Genomic DNA, 12,213 nt, shown 5'->3' with positions numbered 1-12,213 from the left:
GGAGTCACTGGCTAGGCCAGCAATTATTGCCCAACCCTAACTGCCTGGAAAGACAATTAAATGTTAACACATTGCTGTGGGTCTGGAGTCGCATGTAGACCAGACCAGGTTAGGATGGCAAATTTCTTTCCCAAAAGGACCTTAAATTGGCCCTGTTCAGAAAGAAAGGTCAACATTTGAGTTTAAAATATACAATTGTCACATATATATGATAGGCACATGGATGGTAGTAAAATGAAGTTTATTCAGGTTAGTTTGATCTTAGCATAGGATAAGAGGTCGACACAACATTATGGGCTGAAGGGCCTGTACTGTGCTATACTGTTCTATGTTTTATGTTCTATAATTTGTGGATAATAGAAAAAAAAGTGAATCAAATCTCTGATGATTTGGAAATCTGGGAGCAAATCAGGAAAAAAAGTTTGTAATTTCAAGAGGAGGGACTGAGTAAAGGTGCCCATTTTAGATCCACTATCTTAATGCTGAGGCCTGCCTGGCACCCATTAAATGAACTGAAGATCCCATGGGTAGTTCTATGGGAGATCGTTTTCTCTATGTTTTAAACACTATTATGACATTAAAATGAGTTTCTCTGGGAGAAGCATTGCACTGGAATATGTCAAGAATGACTTTTTCTAATTTATATTCTTCCATGGAATGTGGGAATCACTGGCAGGGCCAACATTTATCACCCACCCTGAATCATCCTTTAACTGAGTGGTTTTCTCAATGATTTCAGAGCACAGTTCAGAGTCAATCATATTACGGGGGAAGCTTTTTGCAATTGGAATTGGATGTTGTGTGGAACAAAAGAATACAACAGCAACAATTTGCATTTATATAGCACATTTAGCATTAAATAACACTTGACAACAAACTACATAAGGAAATTTTACTTTTACCATTTGTTCAAGGGATGTGGCTACCTTTGGTAAGACCAATATTGATTTTCCATTCCTAAATGTCTGAAAGAAGGCAAGCGACCCTCCTGGATGTAACAGGGTGGTGTCCTTGTCCTTTTCATGATCAGTTAAGAGTCTATCAGTGCTGGCATTTCTGTAGTCACATACAGGCCAGATTGGCAGATTTTCTTTACTAAAGAGCATGAAGGAACTGGATGGGTTTATATAATAATTTCAAAGTCACCATCATTGCCAGCACTTTTTAAAATTCAAGATTCATTTAATTACTTTTCCCATCTCCCACTGTAGGATGTGAACCCATGTCTTCCTATCATTAACCAAAACCTTAAGATTATTAAAGCAGTAGTATAGCAATTATGTTATCCTATCCCCAAGTGGGTCAGAGGTAAATTCTTAGTGACAAGTGGTGCATAGCCACATGAGAGTGAACCATAATGGATCTGTATTGGGCTTAAATGTCTTGTCTACCTGCAGGCTACACACTGTATTAGTGACAACAAGGTGCAGGGCTAGATGAACACAGCAGGCCAAGCAGCATCATAGGAGCAGAGAGGCTGACATTTCGGGCCTAGACCCTTCATCAGAAAAGGGGGAGGGGAAGGGGGTTTTGAAATAAATAGGGAGAGAGTGGGAGGCGGATAGAAGAGGGATAGAGGAGAGGAAACAAACAGGTCGAAGAGGCGGGGATGGAGCCAGTAAAGGTGAGGAGTTAGGAAGGGGATAGGTCAGTCCAGGGAGGACGGACAGGTCAAGGGGGCGGGATGAGGTTGGTCGGTAGGAGATGGAGGTGCGGCTTGAGGTGGGAGGAGGGGATAGGTGGGAGGAAGAACAGGTTAGGGAGGCAGGGACGAGCTGGACTGGTTTTGGGATGGTAGTGTGTGTCCAACTTGAGCCACCAACTGTGATTGACCCATTGAATGCCATTTACAATTACTTCCCATGAACAAGGAAGTCCCTGACCTTTATAGATAGTCATGGAGGTAACCAAAAGTAGGTTTTTAAGAAGCATCTTAAAGGAGGAGAGAAATATGAAAAAGCGGAGAGGTTTGGGAAAGGAATTCAAGACCTTAGGAAATCGATAGATGAAGGCATGGTGAATCAATGACAATTGGGAATGCTCTGAAGGCAGGGTTAGAGGAGTGTAGAGATATCAAAGGGTTGTGGAGCCAGAGGAAATTACAGAAACATGGAGAAAGTTAGACATGAGGAGACATGTCGACTGGACAGGACGGAGCTCCCCTGAATGCGTGGCATTTGGCACTGGATCGGGTTTGTCATAGTTAACATCTCACAAAAAGGCTGGCACTGACCACCAGTGCGGCCTCACTAGGACTTGATTCTCCTTGGTCAGGAACCATGTGCCTGATTCCACCCACACAGGACTCTTCACAAGCAGCATCATTGTCCCTTGTTAGTTTTAGTGAAATTGTGAAAGTTTTTGAAAAGAACAAAATAATGTCTGAATGTGTCCCTCAAGCTTACATTGAAAGGGGAATGAGTCTGATTGAAGAATAATTATTACAGTGTAGGGACAAATTACTGCAGTTGCTGGAGTCTGTACTGAAAACAACAAATGCTGGGAGATCACAGCAGGTCAGACAGCATCTATGGAGAGAGAGCAAACTAACGTTTCGCGTCTAGATGACTCTTCATCAGAGATGAAGTGAGGTGTGGAGGGGACAGCATTTATGCGATAGTTTGGGGGGGGTGGTGGTGTGGAGGTAGTGGGTGTAGGGTGTTGGTGGAGACGAGATGTTGATAGTTCAGATTAAGTGATTGGAATGTGAGAATGGCAGAACAATGGTGTGTCTCCTGCCAGACTGGAAAGAACAGTGATATAAAAGTGACAAAAAAGAAGCTCAGGCAAGTGATCAGTTTTAATTGAAACTGAAAAAATGTTCTCAGTGATATAAAAGTAACAAAAACAACACAATGTGGAGCTGGAGAAACATAGCTGGCCAGCATCAAGGGAGGAGGAAAGTTGACCTTTCGAGTCAGGACCCTTCTTCAGAAATGGCGGGGGAGGACATAACAAGCGACAAATAACACCTTCCGGTCGCCAACCATTTTAACTACCCCTCCCACTCCCTGGGTGACATGTCCATCCTGGGCCTCCTCCAGTGTCACAATGACGCCACCCGCAAACCGAGAGTAACATCTCATATTCCGCCTCAGGAGCCTACAGCCCGATGGCCTAAACGTGGAATTCACCAGTTTTAAAATCTCCCCACCCCCCAGCCTCATCCCATGTCCAACCCTCCTTCTCATCCCCACCTCCTTGACCTGACATAACCTGCCCATCTTCTCTCCCACCTATCCGCTCGTCCCACCTCACTGACCAATCCTCACCACTGCCTACCTGCACTCACCTATCACCATCCCATCTACCTTCCCCAGCCCCACCCCTCCTCTCTATTTATTTCTCAGCTCCCTTCCCCCTCCCCAGTTCAGAAGAAGGGTCCCGACCCAAAACGTCAACTTTCCTGCTCCTCTGATGCTGCCTGGCCAGCTGTGTTCCTCCAGCTCCACACTGTGTTGTTTTTGTTACTTTTATATCACTGAGAACATTTTTTCAGTTTCAATTAAAACTGATCACTTGCCTGAACTTCTTGTATGAATCATGGCTCAGCTTATCTCAGGATCAGACAGTTGTCCAGTCCAGACACCTAAGCACAGAATCTAGAAATAGCATTGTAGTCTAATATTGAGGGAGTGTTTGAGGTGAAACCTTTCAGATGAGACATTAAACCAAGTTCGTGTCTACCTTGTTGTTAACTGAAAAAGTTCTCATCAAATATTTTGAAGATTAGCAGGTGACCTCTCCAAGTTAGGATAGAAAATATTTATCTTTCAACCATCATTAGAACAATGATCTGCTGATTATCAAAGTTATTTGTGATTTGCTTTGTACAAATTAGCTGCTAACATTACAATAGTGGCTGCAATCGAAGAGCTGTAGAGCACTTTGGGATGTGGTAGTTGTAAATGTAAATGCAAGCCTTTCTTTCTAATTTCTTACCTCTTGGACAATCTGGGTTGGGGGTTCAGAACAATCATCGTAATTCAATATACAGGGAACTGCATAGCAATACAGAGCCAGGCAGCCTTTGGGTTTTAAAACTCGGTCAACTTCCTTCATGAACTTCTCCATGTCAAACCAATGAGCTGCTGCTCCCACGGTTACCAGGTCAACGGAACCATCCTTGAACTCCAGCTCTTCTGCCACACCTTGCCTATTGGGTGAATAAATAGAGGAATACAACAGCTTCAATATCTCTGCAGATGTTTAATAGATGTCCCAGCTATGTCTTGTACTCCAGGAGTTAATTCAGCTGTGATAAAGGCATCCGGAAGAACAATAGTTTTGGACAGGACTGACATGTAGAATCATGGGATTTTACAGCAAACAGGGTGGACATTATCATTATGCTTGTGCTGGCACTTTGAAAGTGCTATCCAATTACTTCCACTGTCTGCTCACTCCCAATAACTTGTTTATGTATATTCCCCTGCACCAAATACTATATTTTAAGGACCTGCATTCACCATCCATTACAAAAGAATAGGATGTATGGCATAGAAACAGGACATTTGGCCCAACCACTCCCTGCTGTGAGTCCTGGGGGGCCAGTCCCGGACCGGAGGCCGGTGCGGAGAAGTCGGGGGAAAGCGAGTCCTGGACCGGATGCCGGAACGGGGGGAGGCGAGTCCTGGACTGGAGGCTGGCGCGAGGGGCGGGGCAGGCCAGTCCCAGGACGGAGGCCGGCACAGGGGGAAGGCAGGTCCCAGACCGGAGGCCGGCGTGGGGGGAGGCGGGTCCCTTGTGGACTGGAAGCGTGGCATCAAGTTTTGAAGCCCAGTGCGATCTGGTGAACAAAACGGTTTTTCTTAGCCCGTCTTTGTTCCAATGAAATTACTTCTTCTTTATCTGGTCTCTTCTGATAGCTCAAGTCTCTTTTCCCAGATATCATCCCCCTTCACCCTCTCCATGACCACGAATATGACCAATCTTCCTGCACGAATCATCAGATCACATTGTTTTAAAAAGTGATCTCTTTACAAATCAGAGCTCTACATCCCAGGATCTCGCCAGCTTTCTTCACCAAAGCAACATGCTTTTAAAGGCAGCGTATCTAAAATTGATAAGGTGGCTATTCTGTCCTTCAAAAGACCTTGGTATTATTCCAGTTCAATTTGTCTCCACAGAACAGATGGTTTGAGACTTTGGGAATTGTGCAGAAGACGGTTTGCAAGAATAATAATGTTCCTTGAGCTCTTTTTTGAACCTCAACTATTCACCGTATTTATTAATTACTTTGATTATGGGACAGAGACTCACATCCAAGTTCAGCCAAAATAGGGATCAGCTGATGAAAGCCCAAAATTGCACTAAGAAACAAAAGTGCGCCCATTGGATTTCAGAGTAGGCAAGTCAACCAGTCTGGACCTAAAACAGACAGTTCAGAATGCATTCTGAATGGTAATATTGAAGCTTTGGAGAAATTCCAGATGTCTGAAGATTAATTCTCAATTTGAAGTATATGCACTTCCCTGCATTATAGTTGGGAATAGCAGGAGAATGACAGAGTAGACCTGGGGGTGAACTGATTGAAGGTTTGTTTGATGAAGGGATTAGATGGTGTGTAAGTGAACAGCTTGTTTCAATTACAGAGACAACAAGGTGCAGGGCTGGATGAACACAGCAGGCCAAGCAGCATCATAGGAGCAGGAAGGCTGACGTTTCAGGCCTAGACCCTTTATCAGAAAAGGGGAAGGGGGAGGGGGTTCTGAAATAAATAGGGAAAGAGATCAGGGGTCACTATTAACTTGTACAAAGACAGATCTTGTATTGCTATCAGGCAGTGGTTCTTCTCCCAGTGAAGGGTGAACCTTTGGAACAGGCTGATGTTCCACTGGCTGTACACCGATCCACTGAATTCCTTTACGTGAGAGCTAGGTCTGTATCTGTCTCAAGGGATTGATACTGGGATACATTAACCAGGCCAAGGATGAGCTACTGGATTTGGTTCGATTGTTTCAGTGTATCAGAGAGAAATGTCTCGATTTCCACTCTTTTGATCCGAATCTATGTGGCTTTGTGCTTCTGCAGGAGATCATGTGGTTTCAGATTCAGCAGGCTTATTGTGATACACAAGGCATCACTGTTGTGTACAACAGGCTGACTTGAGCATTGAGCCTTTTCCAGTCCATCATTGCGAACAACTTAATCTTGGCCATACCGATAAATTATTATCAAATAAACTCAATATGAAGCACAGTACTTCAATTGCTGACAATGCATCATTCTTTAAGTCAATGACCAATAATTACATCCAAATCCTTTTTTTACTTTTGCTAATGAAACCTTGTATCTGCACCAAGATTTACATTTCCTGTTATCATTCATTTCGCTACATTAAAATCCATTGAGAATGCGATCAAACTTTCTAAAGTAAAACTTAATTTCTCTCGACATGTTGAAGTGTAAAAGGTTCCTAGGCGACTTAACAGGGTTGACACCGACAGGTTGAATCCCTTTATGAGAGAGTTCAAGACCAGAGGAAATAATCTTAGAGTAGGGAATGCACATTTGAGATGGAGATAAGGAGGATTTCTTCTGAGGGCAGTGAATCTGTGGAACTTGTTACTGCAGAGGGCTGTGAGAATGTGTTGTTAAGTATATTCAATGTTGAGATAGATGGATTTTAGTCAGCAAGGGAATTAAGGCAGGAAAGTTGAGTTGAGGATTATCAAACCAACCACAATCTTGGTAAATGGTGGAGAATACTTGATGGGCTGAATGGCCTATTTCTGTTCCTCGGTCTTGTGGTCTGATATCAAGATGGACAAGTCTGCACCTATCTTTCGTAATCTTAGTAAAATCTTGAGATGACTATGGTTACCTGTAACAGACATTATCAGGTCCATCCATTCTCTTGGCCTCTTCAATCTGAGCTTCACTGACATCGATTCCAACCACTTTTTCAAAGTGAGAAGCCAATCCTCTGGTGCTCTGACCAGAGCCACATCCAACATCCACTGCGAGGGCGAATGGCTTCCCCTTCTGAAAAGAGAATCACCTTCTGAGTAAAACATGCAATCTACATTCAGCAGTTCTGTCTTCAGTTGCTTACAATTGCATGACATGCAACTGCACAATCAAACTGATTCTTGGGTTGACAGATGGATCCTGTAGTGAAAGGAAGGTTAGCACTTCAATTGCTGACACAAGTCAACATTTTCTTGAAGGTGTCATCACATGACTGTCTGTCTTCAACTGGTGTATCTCCAGATATGCAGCACTGGCCTTCCATCGTGTCGGTTATGGTTTATTTTGAGAAAGCATTAGGAGACCTAGATACTGGTTGTGATTCTTTATTTATGTGTACACAAGGAGAGTCAGTCTTAAGTATTCTAAGACTGAACTCTGGCAAGAATTCACAAGTTTCATCTGTTATACACCTTGAATTATACTGAATTTTTAATCTAATCAACTTACAACCTACAACCATATGTTAACCAGTTGTCACTTACTTCCCACAGTACATACATCAGGAAACAGAATACGAGTTAAAAAGACACCCGGAAGAAAAAGATTGTAGCACATGAAAAAAAAAAACAGCTTGTATAGAGTTATGCAGCACAAAAACAGGCCCTTCAGCCCAACTTGTCCATGCCAACCAGTTTTTCCAAACTGAACTAGTCCCATTTGTCTGCATTTGGCCCATATTCCTCTAAACCTTTCCTATTCATGTACCTGTCCAAATGTCTTTTAAATGTTGTAACTGTACCTGCCTTTACCACTTCCTCTGGCTGCTCTTTCCATACGCGCACCACCTTGTGGAAAAAGTTGCACCTCAGGTCCCTTTTAAATCTTTCCCCTCTCATCTTAAACCTTTAGTCTCTAGTTTTGGACTCTCCTATCCTTGGAAAAAGACCTTGGCTGTTCCCCTTATCTATGACCCTCATGATTTTATAAACCGCCATAAGGTCACCCCTCAGCCTCCAATGCTCCAGGGAAAAAAAACCCAGCCTATCCAGCCTCTCCTTATAACTTAGACCTGACAACATCCTTGTAATTTTTTCAGTACTCTTACTAGTTTAACAACATTGTTTCTATAGCAGGGAGACCAGAATTGCATGCAGTATTCCAAAATACTTATCAATGTCTTGTGTAGCTGTAAATGTGACATCCTAACTCCTGTACTCAATGCTCTGACTGGTGAAGGCAAGTGTGCCAAACATTTTCTTTACCACCCGGTCTACCTGCGATGCCACTTTCAAGGGACTATGTACTTTTTCCTATGCATCTTTTCCTTGAACTAATCTGTTATTGGAGTTGGGGGAAAAGACTGTTTGCCTTGGTGACATGGTCAGATAGTCATATGATAAAATTTCCAGGAACAGGTCCAAGATAAAATATCAACCCTAATTCTTACATTGAGCAAATGTGCAACCAAGTCTGGAGTGAGGCAGGAGGGCAGGATGGGGGTCTGCGTTTTCAGGCTGTTTAGGAATTGGGAGGAGAATTTCTGCTAATTTGGTCTGTGACAACGTAACATTGAAGAAGTTTTTTTGAGGGCCAGACTCTCGTAAGTGCCCAGCAACAGTGTCTTTGCTGGCAGCTGCAAATGAGGCCAAAAGCCAAGACACAATGGATGGAGTTGAGTCACCCCAACCCCTACCCATGAGTCCCATGAAATCACAACTGTGGTCCTAACTACATTGGAGGAAATGAAAATGTTATAATTAACAGGTTCTGCCTGTAGCAGGCAAGGAAACAGGCACCTTCAGGAAGGACCCTTTCAAAATGGTAGCAGCCAGAGCACAGGGTTACTGCACTGATTAGTTGACAGAATGGGTTTCAACATTATTCCATGTGTTAGAGCTGGTGGTGCACAATTACAATCATTTCATTTTTTTTGACACTCCAAGTGAAATCCTTTCCCTCTTTCCAAACTTTCTATCAGGTACAGTCTGCCCAGGAGTACATTGGAATAGTTGAGTCTAAAGGTAACTGAGACATGGAGATCCTGCAGTTGATGAGCTGAGAGAGATGTGCAAATGAATGACCTTAGTGATGGGATATTACCCAGAGGTGGCCAACAGTCAAGTAGATATTGGAAAAGTTCTCCCAACATTTAACCATTAAAATCTATTAACAATCACCCCTCAGCCTCCGGTGCTCCAGGGAAAAAAGGCCCAGCCTATCCAGCCTCTCCTTATAACTTAGACCTGGCAACATCCTTATAAATTTTTTTCTGTACTCTTTCTAGTTTAACAACATCCTTTCTATAACAGGGAGTTTGGAATGTTACTTGCAGATTAACAACCCAGATTTGAATACTGTCCAGGTCTTGCTATGTACAGGCATGGACTGCTTCACTAACTGAGGAATTATGAGTGGCATTAAACTCTGCAATCATCAGTGAACAATCTCACATCTTGAAATCTTTAATTTGTAGAAAACCCGTTAATCTCTGTCCGGCATATGGTGATCCTCAGTTCGCTTGAGTGGAGAATTCTAATGACTCATCATTCTGAATCTCAATCAGATCTCATTCTGAGACTATGTCCACTGACCCCCTTCTAGAGTATATCGGCTCAGTCTTTGCAATCTCTGCTTCAGCCTTTCCCAACCTCTCACTGTTTAAGAAATACTGCATTTATGTTTTTTTATTCTGCATTATCTTTCATTTGCCATATTTTGCCACTCAGTGTTTCTAAATCCCAGCTCAGCTTCCCATCTATTTTTGTGTTGTCAGCAAACCTGAGAATATTCTATTAGGTCCCACATCCAAATAATCAATATAGACTGTTTGCATTTTAAATCAATCATGTGCATCGGTCCTTACTGGTTTGCCATAGTCACATGAACTCCACCATGAAGCACACACACAGGCACTTCAAGAAAGACACTGAACAGACAAGCCTGCTGTCTGGAGAGAACAGAACATGGTATCACAAGTGAAGCAGAGATTAAGTATTGTGGAGCTGCAAAAAAATAACATTGCTACTGACAGAGAGGGAGAGACACACAACAACGTTCAGAACTGTGAAGGCTGCTCCAAGCAACTGAAAGAAAAAAAAAGTACAAAGGATAGGCCACAGCTGAAACTTGGGTAAGAGTCAATGGTCGCAACATTTCCACTCCTTGCTCTGGTTGAAATGAAATGTGATATGAAGCAAAACGGGCAGTTTTTCCATGTACAATGTTTTTTTTTTGTTCAGAGAGATTCAGTGTGGAATACACTTTGAAACAGCCTTCGTCCAACAGCAATAAGAATGCAGTTACCCTTAGTTGCTCTGGCTTGTCAAACAGATCTGTTGCTATTTTGCAATTCTGCCATTCTGCGCGCAAAACTGCCAGTTTTATTTCATATCACCTCACATTTGTTTCTTTTTCAAAAAACGTTAAATCTCTTCCATCTGATTCTCTATCGGTTTAAGAGTGTGAACAGAATTTCCATTTACCCTGCACAAACACCTTATAATTTTGAAAACTTCTACTGAATCTCCATTGAGCCTTCTCCTTCAAATCTTGAAGGCATGATTCATACTCTGAGACATAGACAGTCAAGGCACAAATGATTCATTAGAATCTAGCTAAGGTAAACAGTTGTGAAATGTTGGCTTATAATCCAATAATTACATCTCTACTCTTCTTATAAACTATCCCATAATACACACAAATACAAACAGTCAGAGAGGGGTTTAAAAAAAAATCATGAGTTGTGGATGGTGGGAGAAATTGCTAAAGCAGTTCAATGGCTCCCGTTCACAATAATGCTGAGTTAATTCTTAGATTTCCTGGGCAGATCAGAACAGTGCTCCTCAGTCATCCTTCTCCAGATACTTCCACCCGTTTGCAAAAAGCTCAGGTTGTCTGGTTCATTTATTAAAGATCTCTGATTTATGAATTTAAAGTTCCAGCTTACAGCAATTGCTGAATGAAAGATAAGCATTTTTTTTCAGGCTTCCAGTGGCTTTTTTCTGCAGATAACGGAGAGATCTCCTGTTCAGCTACCTGAGAGCCAATCATATAATTGTTGGTAAGGAGAAGACCTTTGTTATTGGTGACTGGTTACTAGACCAGAAATCAATCCTCTGCTTGTTGCCAGTCAAAGCTTCGTTTGTATGCAACCTTTTGGCTCAACTGCATCTACACGCCACTGCTTCACAAGCAGCAATATAAACCATGCTTGCAATGAGTGTCAGGTAACATGCTTTCAAACATGCAGCATTCCTTCATCCATCCTTCATTTTTAAAACAGTTCTTTTCTCATTTCAGTCCACAATTAAAAATACAGAAAAATAAAGAACACAGTCTTTACAATATGGCTTTACACCTCTTCATACTGAACTTCATCCATCCTCTCCACTAACTTGTCAATGTCTTTCTGAAATTCTACACTGCCCCCCTCATGGTTTACAATCCTTCCAAGTTTTGTGTCACATGCAAACTTTGAAATGGTCTCCCCCACACACCAATCCTGGGAAGCTCCTCTTAAAAGAACATGGAGCTAGGAGCAATAAGCAATTCAGCTCCTTGAGCCTGCTCTGTCATTTTATATGATCATGGCTGATTTCATCTTGGCCTGAACTCCACTTTCCAGTCCGTTCCTCTTAATCCTTCAACCCATTACTAATTAAAACCTGTCTATCCGTTCCTTAAATTTACTTAATGTCACGACATCCACTATACTCTGGGGTAGTGAATTCCACAGATTCACAACCCTTTGAGAGAAGTAATTTTTTCTCATCTCTGCTTAAAATCTGCTACCCCTTATCTTAAAGCTATGACCTCTAATGCTAGCTTGCCCCATGAGGAAATGTCCTCTCTATATCTACTTTATCAATCACCTTTGGCATCTTATTCACCCCAATTACATCTCCTCTCTTTCTTCTTAACCTTCCTTTAGCCTTAAAATTAACCAATGACCATGCTGTCTATTTCTTATCACTCGGACAATTTTTTTCAAATCCCTAATCTTCTATGGCCCATAAGATTTCTCACAAGTGTGTTGTGAGGCGCTGTATCAAACACGTTTTGGTAGTCTACATACATATCAACAGCCTTTCCCTCATTAACCCTCTCTGCTACCTCTTCAAAATACTCCAGCTAGTTAGTTAGACATGACTATCCCTTAACCACTGCACTTCCAAATTAACCCACAGTTTACCAAATGACCATTAATCCTATCCCAAATAATTGCTTCCAGAAATCTCTCCTCCAAAGTTAAACAGACTCGTCCATAATTGCTGGATGTATCTTTGCATCCTTTTCTGA

General features: G+C 42.2%; 1 protein-coding gene across 1 annotated transcript in view; it reads right to left on the bottom strand.

Moving 5' to 3' along the window:
- LOC109910913 (putative methyltransferase DDB_G0268948) overlaps positions 1-12,213 on the bottom strand; it is a 40,645-nt gene that overhangs the window by 16,739 nt on the left and 11,693 nt on the right. The window contains exons 3-4 of the mRNA XM_020510170.2: positions 6,827-6,987; positions 3,943-4,156 (exon numbers count right to left, since the gene is read on the bottom strand). Of these exons, the coding sequence (XP_020365759.1) occupies positions 3,943-4,156; positions 6,827-6,987 (375 nt within the window). The remainder of the gene's footprint in view (positions 1-3,942; positions 4,157-6,826; positions 6,988-12,213) is intronic.

The sequence above is a fragment of the Rhincodon typus genome, chromosome 7 (genome assembly GCF_021869965.1).
Source record: "Rhincodon typus isolate 14 chromosome 7, sRhiTyp1.1, whole genome shotgun sequence".
Lineage (NCBI taxonomy): Eukaryota > Metazoa > Chordata > Chondrichthyes > Orectolobiformes > Rhincodontidae > Rhincodon > Rhincodon typus.
This window is presented reverse-complemented; position numbering and strand designations above follow the sequence as displayed.